This window comes from Phyllobates terribilis, unplaced genomic scaffold (genome assembly GCF_046119375.1).
Source record: "Phyllobates terribilis strain yellow unplaced genomic scaffold, ASM4611937v1 Scaffold_136__1_contigs__length_4911898, whole genome shotgun sequence".
NCBI lineage: Eukaryota > Metazoa > Chordata > Amphibia > Anura > Dendrobatidae > Phyllobates > Phyllobates terribilis.
This window is the reverse complement of record NW_027362896.1, coordinates 50,226-77,275: the sequence shown is the minus strand read 5'-3', so window position 1 is coordinate 77,275 and position 27,050 is coordinate 50,226. Positions and strand designations below refer to the sequence as shown.

The 27,050-nt window shown below is 45.7% G+C and overlaps 1 protein-coding gene across 1 annotated transcript in view; it reads left to right on the top strand.

The window, feature by feature from the left end:
* Window positions 1–27,050, top strand: part of LOC141204997 (uncharacterized) — a 125,893-nt gene that overhangs the window by 82,781 nt on the left and 16,062 nt on the right. The window contains exons 9-10 of the mRNA XM_073664053.1: window positions 3,940–4,030; window positions 4,617–5,750. Coding sequence (XP_073520154.1) covers window positions 3,940–4,030; window positions 4,617–5,750 — 1,225 coding nt within the window. The remainder of the gene's footprint in view (window positions 1–3,939; window positions 4,031–4,616; window positions 5,751–27,050) is intronic.

Genomic DNA, 27,050 nt, shown 5'->3' with positions numbered 1-27,050 from the left:
ATGGAAGATGCTCTGTTTTCTTGAGATAAAATGAAGGATGTTCTGTTTTCTTCAGATAAAATGGAGGATGCGCTGTTTTCTTCAGATAAAATGGAGGATGCGCTGTTTTCTTCAGATAAGATGGAGGATGTGCTGTTTTCTTCAGATAAAATGGAGGATGCTCTGTTTTCTTCAGATAAAATGGAGGATGCTCTGTTTTCTTCAGATAAAATGGAGGATGCGCTGTTTTCTTCAGATAAGATGGAGGATGCGCTGTTTTCTTCAGATAAAATGGAGGATGTTCTGTTTTCTTCAGATAAAATGGAGGATTCGCGGTTTTCTTCAGATAAAATGGAGGATGCGCAGTTTTCTTCAGATAAAATGGAGGATTCGTGGTTTTCTTCAGATAAAATGGAGGATGTTCTGTTTTCTTCAGATTAAATGGAGGATGCGCTGTTTTCTTCAGATAAAATGGATGATGCGCTGTTTTCTTCAGATAAAATGGAGGATGCGCTGTTTTCTTCAGATAAAATGGAGGATGCGCTGTTTTCTTCAGATAAAATGGAGCATGCTCTGTTTTCTTCAGATAAAATGGAGCATGCTCTGTTTTCTTCAGATAAAATGGAGGATTTGCGGGTTTTCTTCAGATAAAATGGAGGATGCGCTGTTTCTGCTCTCATTTGTCTCAGATAAATCGATGATGCTTATTCTGTGTCTACCTCCGATAAAATGGAGTATCCTGTTGTCTTTAGAAAGAATGGAGGATGCCCTCTCTAAGTCATCCTCAAACAAAATGAAGGCTGCTCTATTTCTTCGAAATCGAGGATGTTTTAGCTCTGTCTACCTCAGCTCTATTTTTCAATCTTCTTGATATAAGATGGCGCTCTCTTTCTCTCTCCCTCAGTTTACCTCAGATGTCATGGAGGACGCTGTCTTTGTACCTCAGATACGATGAAGGATTCTCTCTTTTAGTCGGCCTCAAATAATATGAACGACGCCATTTCTCAGTCTACCTCGGCTAATATGGAGGTCACTCAGAGAGACGACTATAGTGGATTATCTCATAATCTTCCTGACAGGACTGAAAACTGTCCAGTTTTTCTCTTTTCCCTCACTTTTCTAGCTTGTCTCACTCCCGGGTGTTGATGGGAGATGTACTGTAGTTCTGCCCCCGACAGATTTATATAAAGTAGAGAAGTAACGAGAAAAGTCCTTTCCCTCCACTAGACGGGACGCCGGTCACTTCTGGTCTGCTGGAATAACAGGCTCCATATTGTTATATATACTCCTCCCCTGGTCACATGACTGTGACCTCATCACAGGTCCTGTGCGCACAGAACGAGCTATATATCCAGCGAGCGGCTCTGCAGGTGGAGGTATGTGCTCGAGATTCCCCATTACTGTCTGTCGGTATTAGGCGTTATTCACACACGCACGTCCAAAAAAATATATGTTTTTTTTATTTCATGCGTTTTTCACATATATTACATTTGCACAAAAATGTAAGGACAATTCCAGATGCCGTCCGTGGACAGTCCCATTTTCTTCGCGGACTCGTTCACTTGAATAAACGAGTTCTTGTGGTACTCGTTGACATTATTTTCACCAAATTCTTCAAAACGGTGCATAAATTTTGCTCAAAATTACAAATGCTCTTTATTTTTTTGTCTTTTATTGGTTTGAACCTTTTTTTTCAGAGCAAAAAGTCGCATGTTCCGCTAAAATTAGCAGAAAAAAAATTAAGATGTACCTAAAGGAAGGCAGGGGGTGGAGGGGGGAGGAATGTAGTAAAATTGCACTAACAGTGGCAATTAATGAATCAGTTGGAAAGTTTGGAGACCCCGAAGAGAAAGGAAAACATAAAAAATACATCTAAAAAGGCGCAAATTAGAAGAATAAAAAAATAATGAAAAAAAAGAGGTGAAAAACTAGACATAAAAGTCTGGACTGGGTCCTTTAAGTATGTTCAGGCAGAAGTTTTCTGTTTCGCTTTAGGTGGAAAAATCGGAGAATTCCATGCAGTTTTTCAACAATTTTTTTTCAGTTCTGACACTTGTTTTAAAGGGTTTGTGAACTACTCTGACAACTCTTTCTTAATCTCTATGTTTCACCCAGTAAAATTAAAAAAAAAACACAAATACAGTGGTGTCGCCATTCCAGCAGTGTCAGCACTGGCTCTCCTGGGGCTCACGTGACATTGTTATGTCACGCAATCCCTGCAGCCAATCAGCGCTGGCTTCACTCTCCTCTCTCTACAGACAAAATTGTCATCCAGTGGAAGTGAGAGAACAGCCGCAGAGAGGAGAGTGAATCCAGTCCTGATTGGCTGCAGGGATTGCCTTACATAGTGTCACGTGAGCCCCGGGAGAGCGAGTGCTGACACCGCAGGAATGTCGGGTTTAGGTTTTCAGCTGATTCATCAATTGTGACTTTTTAAAAAGTCGATTTTTTTTTTGTGTGCAAATTCTAATCAACCCCCTCCTCCTTGGAGTGATTTTATGTGCATCTGACATTTTTGTTCAAATTTTGTCACATTTTATCAGAATATGAAACTTTTTTGTTTTAAAGATTAAAGACAAAAATAAAGAGCATTGTTTTATTTTGCGCAAAATTCATGAACTGGGTGCGCCAATTTTGAAGAATTTGGTTACAAAAAATTAACGAAAAAGATGAAACCTTTTCAGGAGTTCGTGTAAAGTCGTAAGATTTATATATATTGATCAATCCCATTTTTATTGACTGTAAAATGACCTTTGATGCTTGTTCCTCGAGTTCCCCATATTATTCATTATATGATTTTTTTCATGATCTAAATCTTTTGTGATCCCAACTGACAGAACAAAGGCACAAATCTATAGATCTATGAGGCGCTTTACTAGATTATACAAGCATTGCCGATCTACTAGTGGGTTGTTTTTTTTTGCCTATTTTGTGTGTTTGTAAACTTTTTACTTGATATCTTCTCCAAAATTGACCTTGGCCGCAGAATGGATATGGACAGGGAGAAGATGGTGGAGAGGATATTACACCTCACCCTAGAGATCCTCTTCCGGCTTACTGGAGAGGTGAGAGATTCTGATGACGTCACATTACATCATTCTTATCTATGGGAATAACAGATGGACAGAACTGGAGAGGTGAGGACTCTGGAAATGTCTGGAGTGAGATTTATTAATGTGTCTCTCCATAACCAGGATTACACAGTAGTGAAGAAGACCTCTAGTGAGCGCTGTCAGGACCCTGTGTCTGAGGGATGGGGAAGACCCCTGAGCCCAATCACGGGGCCTCCACCTCACCCCCTGATACATGAGGACATCAATGACCAGAAGATCCTAGAACTCACCTACAAGATGATTGAGCTGCTGACTGGAGAGGTGACACTGCTGGGAATGCTGGGATATTATACAGTAACGCTATGAAGGGATCGGGGGGATGACGGTATCATTGTATGTGTCAGGTTCCTATAAGGTGTCAGGATGTCGCCGTCTATTTCTCCATGGAGGAGTGGGAGTATTTAGAAGGACACAAAGATCTGTACAAGGACGTCATGATGGAGGTTCCCCAGCCCCTCACATCTCCAGGTAATAGACAGGACTAAATACACATGGCCTATAATTATCTGTATGTAAAGAATGGATTCAGTCCCTGTATGTGTTTCCTCCAGATCTATCCAGTAAGAGGACAACACCAGAGAGATGTCCCCGTCCTCTTCTTCCACAGGACTGTAAACAAGAAGATCCCAGTGTTCCTCAGGATCATCAGGTAGATGGAGAGAAGGTGTCATGAGATCTCCCCTATGATGTGTAGACGGCTGTGAAGGTCTTGTGTTCAGTCTTGTTTTATCCACCAGTATTATATGTTTTATACTTGTGTAATGAGAACGGTGGAGATGGCAGGATTAGAGCTGATCATAGATGGGACTTCTCCATCTGTCTGTGACTTTTACAATATTTGTTTCAGGGTGAAGATCTGACCCATATTAATACTACAGAGACATATGTGAGGGGTGATGAGCGGTGTAAAGAGGAGATTCCTACATATGACCACCCAGGTGAGTAGTGACCACTAAATGCTGAGAAGCCACAGATTATTCTCACTCCTTAACTATAATAATTTTAAGCTACATTTTTTAAGATGTCAATTTTATTTGTTACCTCTATATAAATGGTTTCCTAAAGAATGCTTCCACTTATCAGAATTAGGAGCCCGATATACAGAACCGGCGGTCAAAGAGAGGCATTTGACAGAGGGAGAGCTCTCCTTCTGTCAGCACATCAACCCACCCACTACTCAATTGCAGGGTGCCAAAGGTTTGCTATGGAAACCTGAGGCCAAACAAAGGCCTTAGTGTCTACCATATACCTATACACCAACCTATACACCTATTCAATGATTGACAGTTTTCCTTGTATGATTGTGCATGCAGAGATAGCTGTCAATCACTAAGTAGAACTGCCCACTTAACTAAGATGCATACAAACGCCAGGGATTTCAAAGAATAAAATTCAAGTTATACTAAATCTTTTCCAATATTGTTCTGCTCAGTTTTTCCTCTGTCCAAAGTCCGGACTGCATGCACAATGTGACAGGCTCCCCAGTTATATTATCACAAAGTAAATCTGTTGTATTCTTGGCAGATGTCTTTACGAGGAACTCAGAGAGATCTCCGATATCCTCAGAATTTAAAGCTGAAGGTTGTGGTATCAGCCTAGATACATACGAAGAGCGTGCCATTATTCCAGATATACCCTCACCCTTTCACAACAAAGATCTATCTTCAGATTCATCACAGACTGTTAAGCAAAAGAAAAGTAACAGAAAGGGAGTTAAAGAGCGAAGATCTCACGCAAGGTTGAAGACATTTATATGCTCAGAATGTGGGAAATATTTTAATCATAATTCCGATCTTGTTACACATCAGAGAACTCACACAGGGGAGAAGCCATACTCATGTTCAGAATGCGGGAAATGTTTTAATCGAAAGTCAAATCTTGTTGAGCATCAAAGAATTCACACAGGGGAGAAGCCGTACTCATGTTCAGAATGTGGGAAATGCTTTACATGGAAGCCAACTCTTGCTATACATCAGAGAATTCACACAGGAGATAAGCCATTTGCATGTTCAGAATGTGGGAAATGTTTTGTTCAGAAATCAGATCTTATTAGACATCATCGAATTCACACAAGGAAAAAGCCACCGTCATTTTCATGCTCAGAATGTGAGGCGTTTTTTAAATGGAAATCAGATCTTGTTACACATCAAAGAATTCACACAGGGGAGAAACCATTTTTATGCCCAGTGTGTGGAAAATGTTTTAACGACAAATCTAATCTTGTTAATCACCAGAGAACTCACACAGGGGAAAAGCCATTTTCATGTTCAGAATGTGGGAAATGTTATAGGACTAAAGTAGATGTCATAAAACATCAAAGAAATCACACAGATGAAAAGCCATTTTCATGCCCAGAATGTGGAAAATGTTTTAATTGGAGATCAAATCTGGTTAAGCATCAAAAAATTCACACAGGGGAGAAGCCGTACTCATGTTTAGAATGCGGAAAATGTTTTAAGCAGAAATCAACTCTTACTATACATGAGAGAATTCACACGGGAGAGAAGCCTTTTTCATGTTTAGAATGTGGCAAATGTTTTAGCCATAAATCAGCTTTTGTTATACATCAGAGAAGCCACACCGGGGAGAAGCCGTATTCATGTCCGGAATGTGGGAAATGTTATAGGGCTAAAGTAGATCTCGTTAGACATCAAAGATGTCATAAAAGGGAAATGCCAATAGATAACAAGTTCATAAACATCAAAGAGCTCACACCGAAGTAATTTTTGGTCTTCTACTCGTACAATAAACCTACTGTATTTATGACTTTTATTTCTTTTGCTGCATTAAAAGACCCATAACATTTTTATTTTTTAGTTAATGGAACTTTATGGTGGCTTTTTTGTGGGTTGTGGGGTGTTGATAAAGTTATTAGTACTCTAAAAGAATCACTGAAACTGTGATGGTCCTTTATTGGTCATAATGCGCTGTGACAAAGTCACTGACAGAGTGCTGGAAAGGAGATATGTTTCACTTAGGCTGTTGGCTTGTTATGTGCCGAGAGGGTTAATCAGCCATTTTTAATGGGTCAGGTTTTATGTGAACAGCTGTAGAGCAGGTGCGAGGCTATTCACCATATCTCCACCCGAGGTGAGGTCTGAGATATAAATAGCCACCCTGTTGAGTCATGTGGTTTTCATAATCTGGAGAGGCTAGCTCCAGACAGGAGATGTTTGGTTTTAGCTAAACCTGAACAGTGTGTTTGCTGAACCCTGAAAGGGTGAATCTCCGATACCACAAAGACTGTGTGTGGTATTACCACTGAGTTTTGTTTGTTTTCCTGTTTTTGTCCAAAGGGCTGTATTTATTTTTACTTCACCACGGTTTATGCCACCTGTATAATAAACCTGGCAAGAACTTTAAGAGACAGAGTTCCCGTGTCTACCTCCATGTATAGCTGAGTGAGCTCATCTACCACAGGTGGTGCTAGAAGTGAGGGCAATTTCCCTAGGGAGCACTCGTTACGGCAGTGGATAAACTGCATGTCTTGGGTGAAGTCGGCAGTGAGCCAGGAAGTGAAGTTAGGCAGCATGGAGGACCTGATTAAGCACCTTGTGAAAGCACAACAGCAGCAACAGCTGGCCCAACAGCAGCAACAGCTGGCACATCAGGAGACAATTAAGCTGCTGATGCAACAGATCCAACAACAGCAGCATCAGCACCTGCAGCAGCAGCAACAAGACCAGTACCGACAACAGCAGCAGCAGATTGAGTTGCTCACAAAGGCGGTTTGTGTGTGGCCGGCAGCCACTCCCCCAAGTCTAGGTAACGACACATGCGTCCAGAAGGAGGTAAGACGAGCAATGCAAAAAATGACCCCGGGCGATGATGCGGAAAGCGGGGGTACCAAGTGACTCAGACAGGAGCTGGTTACACCATGATGGATCCCCGTCGCAGTAAGAGGCGGATGAGTTTACCCTGTGTGTCTTTGCTGGTGACTAGGACGAGATGGTGACCCAGTAGACCGAGATTCCTGAATTGGGGGATTCTGGGGGAAATATTGGTACTGCTCAAATGCAGGATGTTACCTTGAAGAATGCATTCGATAATGAATCTGTAATAAATGTGGTTGCTCAAGAGCCAGGGACAGACACCAGGTTCCCATATTTCACAATAAATGAGGAGCTGCTTTATCGGGTCACTAAACCCACAGTGGAAGTGATAGAGTAGTTGTTGGTGCCGGGTGCCTATTGGCATAGAGTATTAGATTTGGCCCATGCTCATGTCTTGGGGGGGCATCTGGGAGTAGAGAAAACACAAGAGCGGGTCCTGCAGAGGTTCTACTGACCTGGATGTCACCGAGACATTGTAAATTTCTGTCGATCTTGCCCTACCTGTCAGCTAACTGCTTCAGTAACTCACTTTCGTAGTCCCCTAGTGCTGTTGCCCATTATAAAGGTCCCGTTCAACCGGATTGCCATGGACCTTGTCAGGCCCCTGGTTAAGTCCGCCAGGGGGCACCAGTACATTTTAGTGGTGATAGACTACGCAACACGGTACCATTGAGAAACTCCTCTGCCAAAATTATAGTCTGAGAGCTAGTGCATATTTTCTCCCGGACGGGCCTGCCAAAGGAGATCCTGACAAGGAGCTCCTTTCATGTCAAAAGTGATGAGGGAGTTGTGTAAGGCTCTCTAAATTACACAACTCAGGACCTCCGTGTACCATCCGCAGATGGACAGCCTCGTGGAGCGGTTAGACCCTAAAATCCATGCTGAAGAAGGTTGTGGAAAAGGATGGCCGACACTGGGATTGCCTACTCCCCTACCTGCTATTCTCTGTTAGGGAAGTTCCCCAGGCCTCTGCGGGATTCTCCCCCTTGGAGCTGCTATATGGACGGCACCCTCGCGAACTTCTCGACATTGCAAAGGAGACATGGGAATCCGAGGTGACACCCCAAAAAAGCGTCATCGAGCATGTGGCCCAGATGCAGAACTGGTCTGCGAGACTGAGACAGTTTAGGTGTGTTGGTGTTAATCCCCAGGGTGGAAAGTAAATTCCTGGCCAAGTAGCAGGGGCCATACGAGGTGGTCAAAAAGTTCAGTGACATCAACCACAAGGTCCACCAACCAGGAAGAAGAAAGCCGGTCCAGGTGTACCACATTAACCTGCTCAAACCATGGTGGGACAGGAAACCGGTGGAAACTACGTGCCTGGGGGCCCATCCTGAAGCCAGGGCCAAGGATGTTACAGTAGCAGAGACACTGTCACCGGCCCAGAAGCAACAATGTCGAGGGCTGCTTCAGCGGAATTGGGACCTGTTTTCAGAGTTGCCAGGTTGTGCGCAGGTGGTGGACCATGAAATCTGACCGAACCACATGTGAGGGTGAACCAAAAGCCGTACCGGATTCCCAAAGCGAGGTGATCTCCAAGGAGGTAATGTTGATCCTGGCATTGTCAAGGAGTTAAAGAGCGGCTGGTCCAGCCCCATTGTCCTTATGCCAAAGCCGGACGGAGAGTGGCATTTCTGTAACAACTACAGGAAGCTAAATGAGGTGTCCAAGTTCGACACATATCCGATGCCCCGGGCCGATGAACTTATTGAGAGGCTAGAGCCAGACAGATATATCACCACCCTGGACCTGACAAAAGGGTACTGGCAAATTCTCCTGTCTCCAAGGGCCAAGGCGTAAATGGCCTTTTCTACACCTGAAGGGTGCTTTCAGTACACCAGGATGCCATTCGATGTGCAGGGAGCCCCAGCTACCTTCCAGAGGGCCATGGACCGGATCCTAGCCTCGCACAAGAAGTATACCGCCGTTTATCTGGACGACATTGTAATCTTCAGCCCGGATTGGGGAAGTCACCTGCAGAAGGTCCCAGCAGTACTGGATGTGCTGAGGAAGGCCGGGTTTGCAATAAACCCAAAGAAGTGCACCATGGGAAAAGAAGAGGTGAAATACTTGGGCTACAATGTCGGAAGAGGCAATATAAAGCCACAAGTGAATAAGGTGGAAGCAATCCAAAATTGGCCACATCCGGCCTCCAAGAAACAGGATCGGGCGTGTCTGGGAATTGGGGGATACTATTGGCGTTTTATCCCCAATTTTGCCATGATGGCTGCACCCCTGACTGACCTGCTGAAAGGTACGAAGACGGTGATGGCCAAATGGTCTTCTAAAGCTTAGGGAGAGTTCCAGGAATTGAAGCTCACAATGTGTAAGCAGCCGGTCTTGATTGCTCCTGACTTCAGCAAGGAGTTTGTGGTCCAGGTGGATGCATCAGAGGTCGGGTTAGGAGCTGTGTTGTCCCAATAAGTAAACGGGGAGGAACATCCCATCCTGTATCTAAGCAGAAAACTCTCTGCCTGTGAGAAAAGCTATGCCATCATAGAAAAAGAGTGCTTGGCTGTCAAATGGGCAGTTGACACCCTGAGGTATTACCTTTTAGGCTAGAAGTTCAGGTTAATGTCAGATCATGCACCCCTGAGATGGATGAGGGAACGAACAGGGGAGAATGCCCAGGTGACTAAGAGGTTTCTAGCCCTCCAGAACTTTAGTTTTCATGTGGAGCACAGGCCCGGGAAATTACATGGTAATGCAGATGCCCTTCCAGACTTCCCTGTTTAGTGAATGAAGGTGCCAAAACCCCCGACTTTGGTCAGGCAGGGGGATATGTGATAAAGTCACTGGCAGAGTACTGGAGGGGAGATATGTTTCACTGAGGCAGTTGGCTTCAGTGATGTGAAACCTGGAAGTTTTCTCCAGCATGTTATGTGCCAAGAGGGTTAATCAACCATTTTAAATCTGCCAGGTGTTATGTGAACAGCTGTAGAGCAGGTGGGAGGCTGTTCACCATATCTCCACCCCAAGTTGTGGTCTGAGATATAAATAGCCAGCCTGTTGAGTCATGTGGTGTTCAGTATCTGGAGAGGCTAGCTTCAGACAGGAGATGTTTGGTTTTAGCTAAACCTGAACAATGTGTTTACTGAACCCTGAGAGGGTGGATCCCCGATACCACAAGGACTGTGCATGGTATTACCACTGAGTTTTGTTTGTTTTCCTGTTTTTGCCCAAAGGGCCATGTTTAGTTTTACTTCACCCCGGTTTATGCCGCCTGTATAATAAACCAGGGAAGAACTTAAAGAGGCAGTGTTCCCGTGTCTACCACCATGTATAGCTGAGTGAGCCGATCTACCACACCGCATACAAATAAAGGTAAGAAACTATTTTTTTGGCTTTAAATAAACTTTCTTAAATTATAAAACCAAAAAAAACATGAATCCATTGAAATTGAATCTCATCACCACATATAATAGATCAGATAAACATATTTATAAAATTCTAGAAAAAAAATGCAACATACCTCTTCCTACAAGATCCTTCATGAAAGGTCATATTCTGAAAAAAAGTTACAACTACATTTCTTCAAAACTCCCAACAAATATATTTTGGCACCAAATAAATTAAAGCAATGTCACAAAAGATCCTCTAATGGATATATTACCTAAAAAGAAAGCTATAAATGTGGGACCCCACGATCTGTAACAATACCTCCGAACTTAGACGACTCCTCTGCATCAGTTACCATCTCGTATTTTGTAAATTTTCATCATTTCAAAAGATTTTTTGAGTTTCGGTTAAAATGTAATAATCAGATGGGGTCAAATCAGAAGAATATGGTGGATGATCAACACTTTCATTGGAGTTTTTGAAAGGCAGTTCGAGACTTGTGGTCAGGCGCATTATCCTGCAAAAACAAGACGCCTTCGGAAAATTTTCCTTGTCATGTTTGCACAATTTTGGCCCAAACTTTGGTTAATAGAGATGCGTAATATTCTCCAGTGATTGACTTATCAAACTCCAATAGAAAAAAATTATTAAGAACCCAGTGTTCGAAACGCGTCAGTTGCATGCTCCTGACAAATAGCGGAAAAACCTTTATACAAGGACTGGTGAGCTGATACACTAACTTCATTTAGTACGTTTGATATCAAACTCCAAGTATTCAGCGAAAAATCTTAGTTACTTACCGGTAACGGGATTTTACAGAGCCCATGGCAGCACCACCTGAGAGATGGTATCCGCCCATCAAGGACAGGAAACCTACTGATGTAAAAGGGCGGAAACTCTCCTCCGCATCAGTTGGGTTTCAGAGCATGAGAGGACCTCCAGACAGTATGTTAGTATACAACTACCACCAATAAAATATTTCTAACTATACCGCCATAGATAGTGCACACCATTTAGTGATAAAAAAGGGAGGGAATATAAGGGTGCTGTCATGGGTTCTGTAAAATCCCGTTACCGGTAAGTACGTAAGATTTTTCCCCTTCTCCCATGACAGCACCACCTGAGAGATTTATATAGAACAGACACCTTAGGGATGGATCACAGCTTCTAACACCTTTCTCCCAAAGGATAGATCAACAGATGAAGATAGATCAAGTCGGTAATGCTTATAGAAGGTGGAAGTGGATGATCATGTCGCTGCCTTACATATCTTGTCGATAGACACTTCCGTCTTCTCAGCCCAGGAGATCGCCATGACCCTGGTGGAATGAGCCCTCAAGTTCTCTGGAACTGACACATTACTGGAAGAATATGCTAAGCCAATGGCGTCCTTGATCCATCTAGCTATAGTGCCCTTTGTTACTTTGAGACCCTTCTTAGCTCCCCGGAAGGACACAAACAAGGCTTCTTTCTTCCTCCATTGCTTGGTCACAGCCAAATATTCTATCAAGACCTGCCTAATGTCTAGTGTGTGGAGTCTCTGCTCTTCTGAATTCTTAGGATTATTATAGAGCGAAAGGAGAATGATTTCCGGGGTTCAATGGAATTTAGAGGTGACCTTCGGGAGATAGGTCGGGTCTGGTCTTAATGTAACCCTATCTTCAGTGAACAGATGATTAACTGATAGTGCCTGTAAGTCGCTAACTCTACTGGCTGATGTCAGAGCTACCAGTATTACCGTCTTCAAGGTGAGTGCCCTGACTGTCAGCTCTTCTAATGGCTTAAAGGGAGACTTAGTCAGGGCTTCCAAGACCAGGTTCAGATCCCAGGGAGGCATTCTCGGGGTGGTAATCGGTCTGGATCTGTCACATGCTTCTATGAATCTAATGACCCACCTATCTGCCGCCAAGTTGTAATTATACAGGGCTCCTAGAGCCGACACTTGCACCCTCTGGAGAAACTCTTGATTGGCCTTTATTAAATTCTACCTTTCGCTCATTGGCTTGAACTGGACAAGAATTTTGCCCACATCCTATCATAAATTTTAGCCGTTATTGGCTTTCTGTTTTAAGCAGAGTAGTGACCAGGTTCAGAGAAAATCATTCTTGGATCAGAAATGACCTCTTAAACTTCAAGTCATCAAATGCAGGCCCGGCATCTGAGGATGGAAGATTGGACCCTGCTTGAGGAGATCCGGAACATCAAGAAGGACCCATGGATCTGATCCGGACATCATCCTTATCCAGGTGAACCATTTGTCTCCGGGGCCAAAACAGAGTGATCAAAATAACTCTTGCTCGCTCTTCTCGGACCTTCCTCAACACTGCTGGAATCAACATTAGCGGGTGGAAGCGTAGGCCAGGTTGAAGTTCCAGGGGATCTGCAGTGCATCCTCTAAATAAGGTTTTTCCTTTAGATTCAAAGAGCAAAAGTTCTTGTTTTTCTGTTCTGACTGCTTGCGAACAGGTCTATCTCTGGGCAACTCCAGCGGTTCACCATCTGTTGGATTACCGCCAGAATTAGCTCTCATTCTCCCTGTCTCAGTGTATTCCGACTCAAGAAATCTGCCCTTTCGTTTTCTTCTCCTCGTATATGCAGCGCTGATACTGTTAACTGGTGTTGCTCTGCAAATTGCAGGATTTCTTCCGTCACCAACATCAGAGGACGGGATCTCGAGCCTCCTTGATGGTTGATATAGGCGACTGTCATGCAGTTGTCCGACATGATGCGAACATGATGCCCTTGCAGGTGGAACCTCCCTAAGACAGGTTCTCTAAATCCAACCACCATGTAACTAAAATGATAGTTGACTTGGAAAGCGTTATCTTTCCCTCTAAATATCCTGAGTCGTTTTTCTGCTGCTAGGATATCCTGCTGCAAATGTCGGGAGTGTATTTGAGCCCACTGCACTGCTAGAATATATATTAAGACATTGTCCCTAGTAGAGACATTGCCTTCCTTAGGCCATAGATGGCCTTGTGACTGCTGCTGAAACCAAGGTCACGATCTTGTCCTCTTTCTCTTCCAGCAGCAGACAAGTCTGTTCCCCTGAGTCCAAGGTAAGCCCTAAGAAAGACTGAACCCTCTACGGCTCCAGTCTTGATTTCTCAAGATTCAGTATCCACCCAAGTTCTGCCAGACTGGTTCTGACCTCGGTCATCTTGAGATTGTAGAGGTTTACTGGCTTGCCTACTTCTAGAAAATCGTCCAAGTACGGGACTACCAGGGTATCCCGTTCCCGCAGGTGCACCATGACTTCCAGGATGATCTTCGTAAAGATCCGAAGGGCAAAGCTGTGTATTGAAAATGCCTGACTCACTTGTTGATATACAAGTGCTTCTTACTAAATTAGAATATCATCAAAAAGTTAAGTTATTTCAGTTGTTCAACTCAAAAAGTGAAACTCATATATTATATAGAGTCATTACACACAGAGGGATCTATTTCAAGTGTTTATTTCTGTTAATCTTGATGATTATGGTTTACAGCAAATGAAAACACAAAAGTCATTATCTCAGTAAATTAGAATAATCAACAAAAAACATCTGCAAAGGCTTCCGAAGCAGTTAAAAAGGTCCCTTAGTCTGTTTCAGTAGGATCCACAATCATGGGGAAGACTGCTGACTTGACAGATGTCCAGAAGGCAGTCATTGACACACTCCACAAGGAGGGTAAGCCACAAAAGGTTATTAAGAAGCTGGCTGTTCACAGAGTGCTGTATCCGAGCATATTAATGGAAAGTTGAGTGGAACGAAAAAGTGTGGTAGAAAAAGATGCACAAGCAACCGGGATAACCGCAGCTTTGAAAGGATTGTTAAGAAAAGGCCATTCAAAAATTTGGTGGAGATTCACAAGGAGTGGACTGCTGCTGGAGTCATTGCTTCAAGAGCCACCACACACAGACGTATCCAGGACATGGGCTACAAGTGTCGCATTCCTTGTGTCAAGGCACTCATGACCAATAGACAACGCCAGAAGCATCTTACCTGGTCCAAGGAGAAAAACACCTGGACTGATGCTCAGTGGTCTGAGGTGGTGTTTTCAGATGAAAGTAAATTTTGCATTTCATTTGGGAATCAAGGTCCCAGAGTCTGGAGGAAGAGTGGAGAGGCCACAATCCAAGCTGCTGGAGGTCTAGTGTGAAGTCTCCACAATCAGTGATGGTTTGGGGGGCCATGTCATCTGCTGGTGAAGGTCCACTGTGTTTTATCAAGACCAAAGTCAGCTCAGCCGTCTACCAGGACATTAGAGCACTTCATGCTTCCCTCTGCCCACAAGCTTTATGGAGATGGAAATGTCATTCTCCAGCAGGACTTGGCCCCTGTCCACACGGCCAAAAGTACCAATACCTGGTTTACACACAACAGTATCACTGTGCTTGATTGGCAGCAAACTCACCTGACCTTAACTCCATAGAGAATCAACATTAACAGAAATAAACAGTTTAAATAGATCACTCTGTGGGTAATGACTCTATATAATATAGGAGCTTCACTTTTTGTATTGAAGAACTGAAATAAATTAACTTTTTGATGATATTCTAATTTTGTGAGAAGCGCCTGTATATAGCCACTCTCAGGAATTGCTGATCCTTCGCATGGATTGGGACGTGGTAATAGGCGTCCTTCAGATCCAGGACACTCATATAGAATCTGGGGAACAGCATTTTTAAGGCCGATCTTATAGACTCCATCTTGAAGGGTTTGTAGATCAAGAATTTATTCAGGCCATTCCAGTTGACTATGGTTCTGAAGGTGCCGTCTGTTCTTTTTATTAGAAACAAAGGAGAATAAAATCCCTTCCCTTGTTCCTTTACCGGTGTTTCCTTCAGAACCTGTTTTTTTACTAAGCTTAAAAACTTCCTTTTCTAGGGCCGCTTGTTCCCTGGGACCCCTGGGAGATGAAATCCCGAAAGTTTGCCGAGGGACAGATATGAACTCTACTTTCAGTCCTTGTGAAGACCCAGGGTCTTCCATGCGCGTAATACTACTCAGACAACACAGCGTGAGGGTAAAACTGTGTGGCAATACTTTATTGAACCACAAAGCGGACAATAAACAGATAGAACAGTCCCAGCAACTACCCGAGATGGTACAACATTACACATTCTCACCCTTCCGCTGGCCCCCCTGGGATAGAACAGCTGCGACTTTGGGACTTCCAGGGCCAACTACCTCAACCAGTGGTCCCCCGCTTCTGGTGAGCCTCCACAGAGAAAAGGTAGCGGCAAGCTTAGGAAGCTAGCAGTCCATCGAGGTACAAGGCCAGAAGACCTGAGGGTCCCACCCTGGCCTCTCCGAGAGTTTCCATGGGGCCAGATGAGCGGCTCGTCCCAATCTGGCTTCTCCGAATGTCTCCATGGGTTCCAGGTGACCAGAGGGTCCCACCCCACCTGGCAACTCCAAACAACATATCCATGGGGTCAGGTGACTTCATCATCCCAACCTGGTGTCCCCAAATGTATCGATGGGCTCTATGATGGTCAATGGAGAAGATCAGTATCTTTCCAGTCAGGGCTATATACCCTTAGGCTAGAATCATGTAGAATCCAAATCTGTGTCTCTTTGGGTAAAGCCATCCTACCAAGCTGATGGTGTGAAGAGAGTCTTTGATTCTCCTTGTAAAGTCTCTTTTCAATCTCTGTTTCAAGTCTGACTGCTACAGAAGCACATGCCCCTTAAAATAGTTACAGTTGTCCTTGCGAGTGCACATTCACAGGTAAGGGGTTAGGGAGGGCATTACTCACAGGGCTCAGCGATCATTGTTTTGAGCTTATCTATTTACATAGTTGGTATAGTAGGGGGTTCTTTAAATCAACATAATTGTTTCAGAATCAAAGAGGAGACAACAATCAGGGTTGTACAAATACTGGTCTGTTCTTCTTGACCAGCCACATGAATACACATACATTTACAAGTCAACACAAAGATAATAGTGTATTTCTCTTGGATTAACAAATCTAAACATATGGCTTATTGGCTTATTAAAATTATATGCTGTATTGTCACAGTCCTGATTTCATCATCCCCGAAATCCAGGCACTGGATGTAATTTTTTCCCAGCCGGGCAGGAAGTGGGACAGTCTTCCTCATACTTGGGGAGGCCGGTCACTTAAAGGTTTTTCTATTCTCAGAGGAAGGACCACCGAACATGAAGCCTCCACTTTTTGGCTTCCTGTCCTTCCATTTTCCCTGTTCTCTGGAGAATTTGTTCCTGTTATATCTCATTTTAAGAAAGGAGTTCTTGTACTACAGCATAGATATACAGGAAAACCCTTTCTTTTTATCTGTTGACTTGTTCAGTATGTCATCCGGTGCTCGACCGAAGAGAAATTCACCTTCATACTGGATTGAGCACAACTTGATTTTGGACTGGACATCTCCTGGCCAACTTTTGAGCCACAGTGCTCTGCGGACTGCATCGGACAAATTCGCTGACCTGGCTGCCAGTCTCACCGAATCCGCCGATGCATCCGCGAGGAAGGCAGCAGCTCCTTGCATCAGTGGGAGATTGGCCAGGATCTTCTCCCTAGGAATGTCATCCTTTATCTGATTCTCTAATTGTTGTAACCAGATCATCATTGACCTAGCTGTGCAAGTGACTGTGACTGCTGGTTTTAATGCTCCAGCTGAGGACTCCCATGTTTGTTTTAGATAAGTTTCAGCTTTTTTTGTCCAGAGGATCTTTGAAAGTACCCAGATCCTCAAATGGCAGGGTGGATCTTTTAGACGATTTCGCCACTGCCATATCAATTTTAGGGGTTTTATCCCACCTATCTGTATTCTCTTCATCAAATGGGTACCTCCTCCCCTTCTTTTCAGGTCTTCTCCACTCCTTATCAATGAGCATCCACCGTATCACTCTCTGAGGAAGATGAGGAGGAGGGCGAAGAGGAGGCAGAAGAGGAGTTAGATTCCTCCCTGTCGTCTAATATGAACGATTCCACAGAATCAGATGTCTCTAACCTCAGTTTTGATTATAGACTTTAAATCCATGGCGAAGCTGGGGCTTTCTTCCGGTATGGTATCGGGCAGAGTCTTTGGGTATATGTGCTGGGTAGACTATCCCCACACAGTCACATTCCTTGTTTTTCTGTTTGGCTCTACATTTCATGGACCTCCTCTAGTAAAAAAATACACAGAGAAAGGGACCTGTTTAATATGGTGAACTTTCACGAAGATTACTCACCACTCTGCCGTTCAGTCTAGGGTACCAGAGATGGAGGCTGGATCAGTTCACATGATCTTTCTCTCCTGGAGGTGGTGTTCATCTGGCTGGTCTTGCTGCCACTTGTCCGAGTGCCACTGCTGCGTCCCTGATGGTGGCGCTGATGCTGTGGTTGCTGCTCAGGTGACTGCTGCTTCTGATCCATTGGTGTGAATAAGATGTGCGGGCACTGCCACTCTGTGATTTTCCCTCTATTTTATACCTTAGGGACGCCACTCCACCTCCAGTCTGGCCCTCCCTCGGATATCCCGGTTATACATACTTCGGACGCTCTTTGCACAGAGAGACCCAGCTGGCTCTGCAAACGTGCAGACCCAAAACGCAGCTTATTCTCTGGCGCATTTCGTCATCAAGGCGCGCTGGATATTTCCTCTCACGTGCCCTGCTTTCCTACGCACCTCATCATTGGGAGCGCTGGATATGAACACCAGCGTGCCTGCGCGTGCGCAGCTCCGAATGCAGGTCCCGGCTCACTCCACCAGAGGTCTCCTGCCCAGCCTACCTGCACAGACCCGGAGTCATGTCCTGGTGCGCTTGGCCTGGCATGCAGGCAGACCCCGGGTGCGCAGTCCCGGCTGGGGACATTAACAGAGAACCTCGCCAGCACGCCACTGCACCGCCGACCTCCTGGCCAGCAACACATCACCAGACCAGAAGGCATCCTCCATCCATGGACACCCTCCAGCCTGGGTAAGTTCCACGAAGCACTGCTCTTCAAAGGTTTCCTTCAAGGACAGGAAACCAAACTGATGCGGAGGAGAGGTAGTTCCCTTTTATATCAGTAGGTTTCCTGTTCTTGATGGGCGGATACCCTCTCTCAGGTGGTGCTGTCATGGAAGAAGGGGAAAAAGTATTCAATCATTGTCAGGTATTCCACAGAGACGACACGCAATATCTCACCGTGCCGTCACTGTGTCACGGATTTCGTCCGGAATCACGAGCACACGATCCAGACTACTCATTACTTAGGTATCGGCAAGCGACCAGTGAGCATATGGCGCCACACCTCTGGATTCCAAAGCATGGAATACGTGTTTACGCCCGAAGTACGATCACTGTAGGCTTCACGATAGCCCAATTACTAGAGAAGGGAAGGGGATGCAACTGCTACATGTATAGTAATGTCCCAGATAAAAAATATTAAAACACTCAGTCTGATTTCTTAAAACTCTGCACAGAATTCTCGCAAGAACCGTGCAAGTTTTCAGTGACAGGAATGATTGCTCAGTCCAGCCACTCATGTTCTGTAATATCCCACTGCTTGCTACCAATTTGTCAGGTATTCCACAGAGACGACACCGGGGAGATCACGCAATATCTGACCGTGCCGTCACTGTGTCACGGATTTCGTCCGGAATCGCGGGCACACGATCCAGACTACTCATTACTTAGGTATCAGCAAGCGACCAGTGAGCGTATGGCGTCACACCTCTGGATTCCAACGCATGGAATACATGTTTACGCCTTCCGTACGGCCACTATCAGCTTTACGATAGCTCAGTTATTAATATTCTCTGCCACTACCGTCCAGATTTGAAATATAATACAGGCCTGGATGGACGCCTGCGTTGTTGTAGCGTATGGCTTTGGGGGAGGGAACGATTACAGGACAAAAGAAACAGGACTATTCAATTTTATATTTAATCCAAAAGGGAGGCATTGTTTAGGAAAAATATATACAAGGATTTTACAAAGGAGACATTACAATACATGAGCAGTTACACAAAATAATAAGGATTAAAGAAGAGACTTACTATAAGATCACTGAGACGATTCAATATAGGTGGAGGAGGGGATCCCCGATTTAATTTGAACGTTATTAAACGTGACTCATTGCTTATAGTATCTAAACCCCCTGGCAATGGGTACTATTCCAACCTCAGCAGACTATTTTATGCTGAAGGGAGAGACCTACCCACACCCCCCTATGACGACATCACAGGGGCTAGGGCTCCACCCTTCATGTTTGAATTAAAAATCTTTTTTTGGGATAACTTATCGCTGGTTGATCCCAGAAGCCCAAAAGTGATACCAAATTTTCTATTAAGATTTTACCTTTATTTACAGACCACACATGATATAGTTGCAGTCTGCTATTTTGCTACTTTTGTGCCACAGCTCCCTGGTTTGGCTTACAGCAATGAGAAAATATGCACATCGCTCCTTGGCCTCGTACACATGCGGCTCCGCTCCGTACGCCTCGTACACGCGCGGCTCCGCTCCGTACGCCTCGTACACACGCGGCTCTGCTCCGTACACCTCGTACACACGCGGCTCTGCTCCGTACGCCTCGTACACACGCGGCTCTGCTCCGTACGCCTCGTACACGCGCGGCTCCGCTCCGTACGCCTCGTACACGCGCGGCTCTGCTCCGTACACCTCGTACACACGCGGCTCCGCTCCGTACACCTCGTACACACGCGGCTCTGCTCCGTACACCTCGTACACACGCGGCTCTGCTCCGTACACCTCGTACACACGCGGCTCCGCTCCGTACGCCTCGTACACGCGCGGCTCTGCTCCGTACACCTCGTACACACGCGGCTCTGCTCCGTACACCTCGTACACACGCGGCTCCGCTCCGTACACCTCGTACACACGCGGCTCTGCTCCGTACACCTCGTACACACGCGGCTCTGCTCCGTACACCTCGTACACGCGCGGCTCCGCTCCGTACGCCTCGTACACGCGCGGCTCTGCTCCGTACACCTCGTACACACGCGGCTCTGCTCCGTACACCTCGTACACACGCGGCTCCGCTCCGTACACCTCGTACACACGCGGCTCCGCTCCGTACGCCTCGTACACGCGCGGCTCTGCTCCGTACACCTCGTACACACGCGGCTCTGCTCCGTACACCTCGTACACACGCGGCTCTGCTCCGTACACCTCGTACACACGCGGCTCTGCTCCGTACACCTCGTACACGCGCGGCTCTGCTCCGTACACCTCGTACACACACGGCTCTGCTACATCCACACTGTAAACCCCTCCTGACCCCACACATAAACTTCAGCTCATCCAGCACCATGACAACCAGCACAGCAGAGTCCTGCATCCACTGAGGCCCCTGATCATGTGACCCCTGACTCCTCCCCTCCTGTGACCTCATCACAGGTCCTGTGCGCACAGAGCGGCCATATGTGTGGTGGCGGCTCTGCAGGTGGAGGTATGTGCCGTCTCCATGACATCTTTCTATCTTTAGGAATATAATGTCTCTTCTGTCTTTGGAGTATATTACGTTTGACCATGAGGTGGTCTCCAGCCGCTGACCTGTATGTACGGACAGCACCAGGGGCTGCAGTGGTAATATTTCTCCTTGGTGAGGAGTGTGGACCCCTGAGCCGTCCCGCCATATACAACCAGCTGGCCGCAGCCGTTAACCTGTTATATCCCGCTTTCAATGTCTGACAGCGTCATTAACACTCACTGACGGACGAGTGTCCTTCCACGCTCCGCTCGGTGCCCCTGTCACAGGGCGCTGATGGGTTGTAATGAAAGCCAGGGGTCTGCAGAAGACCCCCATGTTTGTCATCATGATCCTACTGTGAACGCCATATACATAGCTATATATAGCTGCCTTCTAACACTCTCGCACCCCTCCAGTCTATCCTAACCTCTGCTGCCCGACTAATCCAGCTGTCCACCTCTCCTCTCTGTCTCTGGTTCCCCATTACCCAGAGACTCCAGTTCAAAACCCTAACCTTGGCATACAAAGCCATCCACAACCTGTCTCCTCTATATATCTGTGACCTAGTCTCCCTGTACATACCTGCACGCAGCCTCCGATCCTCACAAGATCTTCTTCTCTACTCCCCTCTTATCTCATCTTCCCATAATCGCATACAAGATTTCTCCCGCGCTTCCCCCCTACTCTGGAACTTTCTACCCCAACACATCAGACTCTCGCCGACCGTGGAAACCTTCAAAAAGAACCTGAAGACCCACCTCTCCCGACAAGCCTACAACCTGCATTAACCACCGCCCCACCATACTGCTGCACGACCAGCTCTACCCCCACCTACTGTATCCTCACCCATCCCTTGTAGATTGTGAGCCCTTGCAGGTAGGGTCCTCGCTCCTCCTATACCAGTCGTTGACTTGTATTGTTCATGATTACTGTAATTGTGCTACGTATACCCCTTTTCAAATGTAGCTTAGGGGGAGGGGCGGCGGTGGAGCAGGGTCACAGGAGGCAGGGTCGCTGCCGAAGGAAGCCGGCGGTAGCAGGGGTGGTGTGTTGCTGCGGGCCCTGAGCTGGGAAGCGGGAGTGTCCCGGCGATGCAAGGCTGGAGCCATTGAACTTCCGGTGGAGGGATTCCGGAACATGTTGGCGGTGCGAGGCAGGAGCTGAGCCCCCGCTGCACACCTTGATCTCCCGGCGGTGTGCTTCAGGAAAATGGTGTCGGCGCATGCGCAGGTTTAGAGCTCAGCTCAATGACAAACCGAGATCTTAATCTGTGCATGCTCCGCCTTCGACACTTTCCTGAAGGCCACCGCCAGGAGATCAATGTGTGCAGTGGGGTCTCAGCTTCTGCCTCGCACTGCCAACATTTTCCTGAAGCCCACAGCCGGCAGATCAATGTGTGCAGCGAGGACTCAGCTTCTGCCTCGCACCGCCGACATTTTCCTGGACCCCACACCAGGGAGATCAATGTGTGCAGCGGGGACTCAGCTTCTGCCTCGCACTGCCAACATATTTCCCTGAACTGAAGCCCACCGCCGGGAGATCAATGTGTGCAGGGGGGACTCAGCTTCTGCCTCGCACCGCCGACATTTTCCTGGAGCCCACCGCCGGGAGATCAATGTGTGCAGCGGGGACTCAGCTTCTGCCTCGCACTTCCGACATTTTCCTGAAGCCCACGGCCAGGAGATCAATGTGTGCAGCGGGGACTCAGCTTCTGCCTCGCACCGTCGACATTTTCCTGAAGCACACGGCCGGGAGATCAATGTGTGCAGCGGGGACTCGGCTTCGGCCTCGCACTTCCGACATTTTCCTGAAGCCCACGGCCAGGAGATCAATGTGTGCAGCGGGGACTCAGCTTCTGCCTCGCACCGCTGACATTTTCCTGAAGCCCACGGCCGGGAGATCAGTGTGTGCAGCGGGGACTCAGCTTCTGCCTCGCACCGCCGACATTTTCCTGAAGCCCACGGCCGGGAGATCAATGTGTGCAGCGGGGACTCAGCTTCTGCCTCGCACCGCCGACATTTTCCTGAAGCCCACGGCCAGGAGATCAATGTGTGCAGCGAGGACTCCGCTTCTGCCTCGCACTTCCGACATTTTCCTGAAGCCCACGGCCAGGAGATCAATGTGTGCAGCGGGGACTCCGCTTCTGCCTCGCACTTCCGACATTTTCCTGAAGCCCACGGCCAGGAGATCAATGTGTGCAGCGGGGACTCCGCTTCTGCCTCGCACTTCCGACATTTTCCTGAAGCCCACGGCCGGGAGATCAGTGTGTGCAGCGGGGACTCAGCTTCTGCCTCGCACCGCCGACATTTTCCTGAAGCCCATGGCCGGGAGATCAATTGCCACGCACCGTCAGGACACAACCATTAAATCCAATCCTTCCATTAGCTGTGTGGTCTCATGCAGTTCTGATACTTTTTCGTCAGCAGCATTTAAGAATCCGGCATTTATTATATATATTTTATCTCTTTTTTTATTTTTATCATTTTTGTAGTATTTTGTTTTCTGTGATGTCTTAAGCACGCCGATAACGATCTTGTGTTTTCTAGTCTATCCTGTCATTATGTTACTACCAGCTTTTTTACAACCCGCATCTTATTCACGCTCTTTCTTTGAATAGTGAGGCCCCTTCTGTGTATATAAACCCCCTCTTGTTGTATTGATCTTCATCTGTAGTTCAGTTTTGAGAAAGGGTTTGGTACAAACCTGAAACGCGTTAATATAAACTACTTGAAGTATTACCACACGTGGGGCTCCTCCTTTCCTACCAGAACAATTGCCTTCTACTACTCTTCAATTAAAGGGAACCTGTAAGATTTCTTTATCCTTTGTTCTTTTTGTTTTTTTTATTTTAAAGCCACTTTTCTTTTTTATAGTCTTGTGGTATTGGTTGACATTTTTGTGCCAAATTGTTCAAAATGGCCACAGGCAGTTAATGTATTTTGCGCAAAATCAAAACTGCTTTTTATTTTTTTGCTTTTTTACTAATTTTTCACATCAAAAAGTAGCTTTCAAAATCACTTTGGAGGGGGATAGCAAGGTGTAAAGACCCGGTGTCTTCCGTGGGCGTACTACTACTCAGACAACTCAGGGTGAGGGTTAAACAGCGTGGCAATACTTTATTGAACCACCAAACGGACAATAAACACATAGAACAGTCCCAGCAAGTACCCAAGATGGTAAAACATTACACAGTCTCACCCTTCCACTGACCTTCCGAAAATAGAGCAGCTGCGACTTTGGGACTTCCAGGGCCAACTACCTCAACCAGTGGCCCCCCAGCTTCTGGCAGGCCCTCACAGGAGGTATCGGCAAGCTTAGGAAGCTAACAGTCAATGGAGGTACAAGGCCAGGAGACCTGAGGGTCCCACCCTGCCCTCTCCGAGAGTTTCCATGGGGCCAGATGACCAGCTGGTCCCAATCTGGCTTCTCCAAACATCTCCATGGGTTCCAGGCGACCAGAAGGTGCCACCTGTCAACCCCAAACAACATATCCATGGGGCCAGGTGACCTCACTGTCCCTACCTTTTTTTTCCCAAATGTGTCCATGAGTTCTCTGATGGTCAATGGAGCAGATCTGTATCCTTCCAGTCAGGGCTGTATACCCTTAGGCTGGAATCATGTAGAATCCAAATCTGTGTCTCTCTGGATGGAGCCATGCTATTCATCTACTGTCCTGAAAAGTCGCTCTGATCTTTGATTCCCTTTGCAGCAGAATTTACATATTTTATATTTACATATGTGGCTAAGGTCATCAGTCACAGGTTGGGGGGAAAGGTGCAAGGATCAGGTCTCATTGTTTGAGCATTTAATCAATTTACATAGCTGGTTCTCTTGTAAATCAACAACTAGCTGGTTTAGTACAATATGCAATTAGCATAGTAACAAAACATCATTGATCGCAGACCAGAAGAAGTCAACATTCAGGATTATACAAATACTGGTCTGTCTTTTTTGACCCACCAAAGAAACACACAAGTTCTAAAGTCAACACAAACACAATAGTGTATTTCTCTTGGCTTAACAAATCTAGACGTCTGGCTAATTAAGATAAGAAGCTGTGTCATCACATAAGGCGGGACTGGGCTAGTAAGGCGGGACTGAGATAGCAAGGCGGGACTGGAGTACATTTGCACTAAATGTCTCGATTTGTTAAACAGTTGTAATTGATGAATCCGCAAAAAAAAAATCTGCAAACCCCAAACCCTCATCCCCATGGTGATGAACATAAAGAAAAAAAATAGGCAAATGCTTCTAAAATTAGAAGAATAAGGCGCCAAATAGAAAAACAGGCAATAAAAAAATAATTGATAATAAACTTGAGAAATCCATGTAGTTTTTTATGCATTTTTTCAGTCTTCTATCCATGGATAGGGGATAACTTTCAAACCTGAGTATACCCCTTTAATGGCCGCCATAAAAAAAAGCATCACATAGGGGTTAAAACTTACTTCATGGCATATATGGATCAAAATGGAGTCAAGCTCGGGATAATAGTCCGTTGTTTCACCTTCTGGCCTCGTCCAGGATCAGTAACAAAATCTGTGTTCTGAGAACGGAGGGACGTTTGGCCGGAAGTGAAACCATAGTTTACAACAAGCGTCTTTCTTGGTCTGGATTTATGAAGCGCTTCCTCAGATTATTGCTTTATACTAGAATCATCACTCCAGAATTTTCGAACATTTTTTAACCGAGTATTTTGTCATTTATCATCTTTCCATTCAGGTTCCTGATAAATGGAAACTTTTTAGTTTAATATCTTCTACAAAATTTACCTTGACCCAAGGATGGGTATGGACAGGGACAAGATGGTGGAGAGGATATTCCACCTCACCCTAGAGATCCTCTTCCGGCTTACTGCAGAGGTGAGAGATTCTGATGACGTCACATTACATCATTCTTATCTATGGGAATAACAGATGGACAGAACTGGAGAGGTGAGGACTCTGGAAATGTCTGGAGGGAGATTTATTAATGTGTCTCTCCATAACCAGGATTACACAGTAGTGAAGAAGACCTCTAGTGGGCGCTGTCAGGACCCTGTGTCTGAGGGATGGGAAAGACCCCTGAGCCCAATCACGGGACCTCCACCTCACCCCCTGATACATGAGGACATCAATAACCAGAAGATCCTAGAACTCGCCTACAAGATGATTGAGCTGCTGACTGGAGAGGTGACACTGCTGGGAATGCTGGGACATTATACAGTAACGCTATGGAGGGATCGGGGGGATGACGGTATCATTGTATGTGTCAGGTTCCTATAAGGTGTCAGGATGTCGCCGTCTATTTCTCCATGGAGGAGTGGGAGTATTTAGAAGGACACAAAGATCTGTACAAGGACGTCATGATGGAGGTTCCCCAGCCCCTCACATCACCAGGTAATAGACAGGACTAAATACACACGGCCTATAATTATCTGTATGGAAAGAATGAATTCAGTCCCTGTATGTGTTTCCTCCAGATCTATCCAGTAAGAGGACAACACCAGAGAGATGTCCCCGTCCTCTTCTTCCACAGGACTGTAAACAAGAAGACCCCAATGTTCCTCAGGATCATCAGGTAGATGGAGAGAAGGTGTCATGAGATCTCCCCTATGATGTGTAGACGGCTGTGAAGGTCTTGTGCTCAGTCTTGTTTTATCCACCAGTATTATATGTTTTCTACTTGTGTAATGAGAACGGTGGAGATGGCAGGATTAGAGCTGATCATAGATGGGACTTCTCCATCTGTCTGTGACTTTTACAATATTTGTTTCAGGGTGAAGATCTGACCCATATTAATACTGCAGAGACATATGTGAGGGGTGATGAGCGGTGTAAAGAGGAGATTCCTACATATGACCACCCAGGTGAGTAGTGACCACTAAATGCAGAGAAGCCACAGATTCGCTGGTTGTAATAATTGTAGTTTGTGTTTTATAAGCTGTTGCCCTCCCGAAGCGCAATTGCAAGGTCCCAATGGGTTATTGTGCCAACCCGAGTCCCATCAAAGGCCTCTGTGTCTTTTATATACTCAATCACCCCCCAGATAGATTCTAATTTAATAGAATCACTTTAACGGTGACAGGTCAACATCATGAAAAAAAAAATCCCCAAATTCCCAATCTTACAAATAAAAAATGGTTCCATTTGGAGAGGAAAAAAACAAAAACATAGTTTATTTGATCCCATTATGTTCATAATGACCGGCACTGTAAAACTGTTTCAATATTTATCCTGAACGGTGACAAAAGAAAGAAATTTTGGCAGAATTTTTCTGTTAATTTTTTATGAGATTAAAAAAAAAAAAAAAAAAAAAAATCAAAACATAATTTGTATTACAATAAAAATAAAAACACCATTGAAAGGAATCTGGCACCATTTTTTTTTT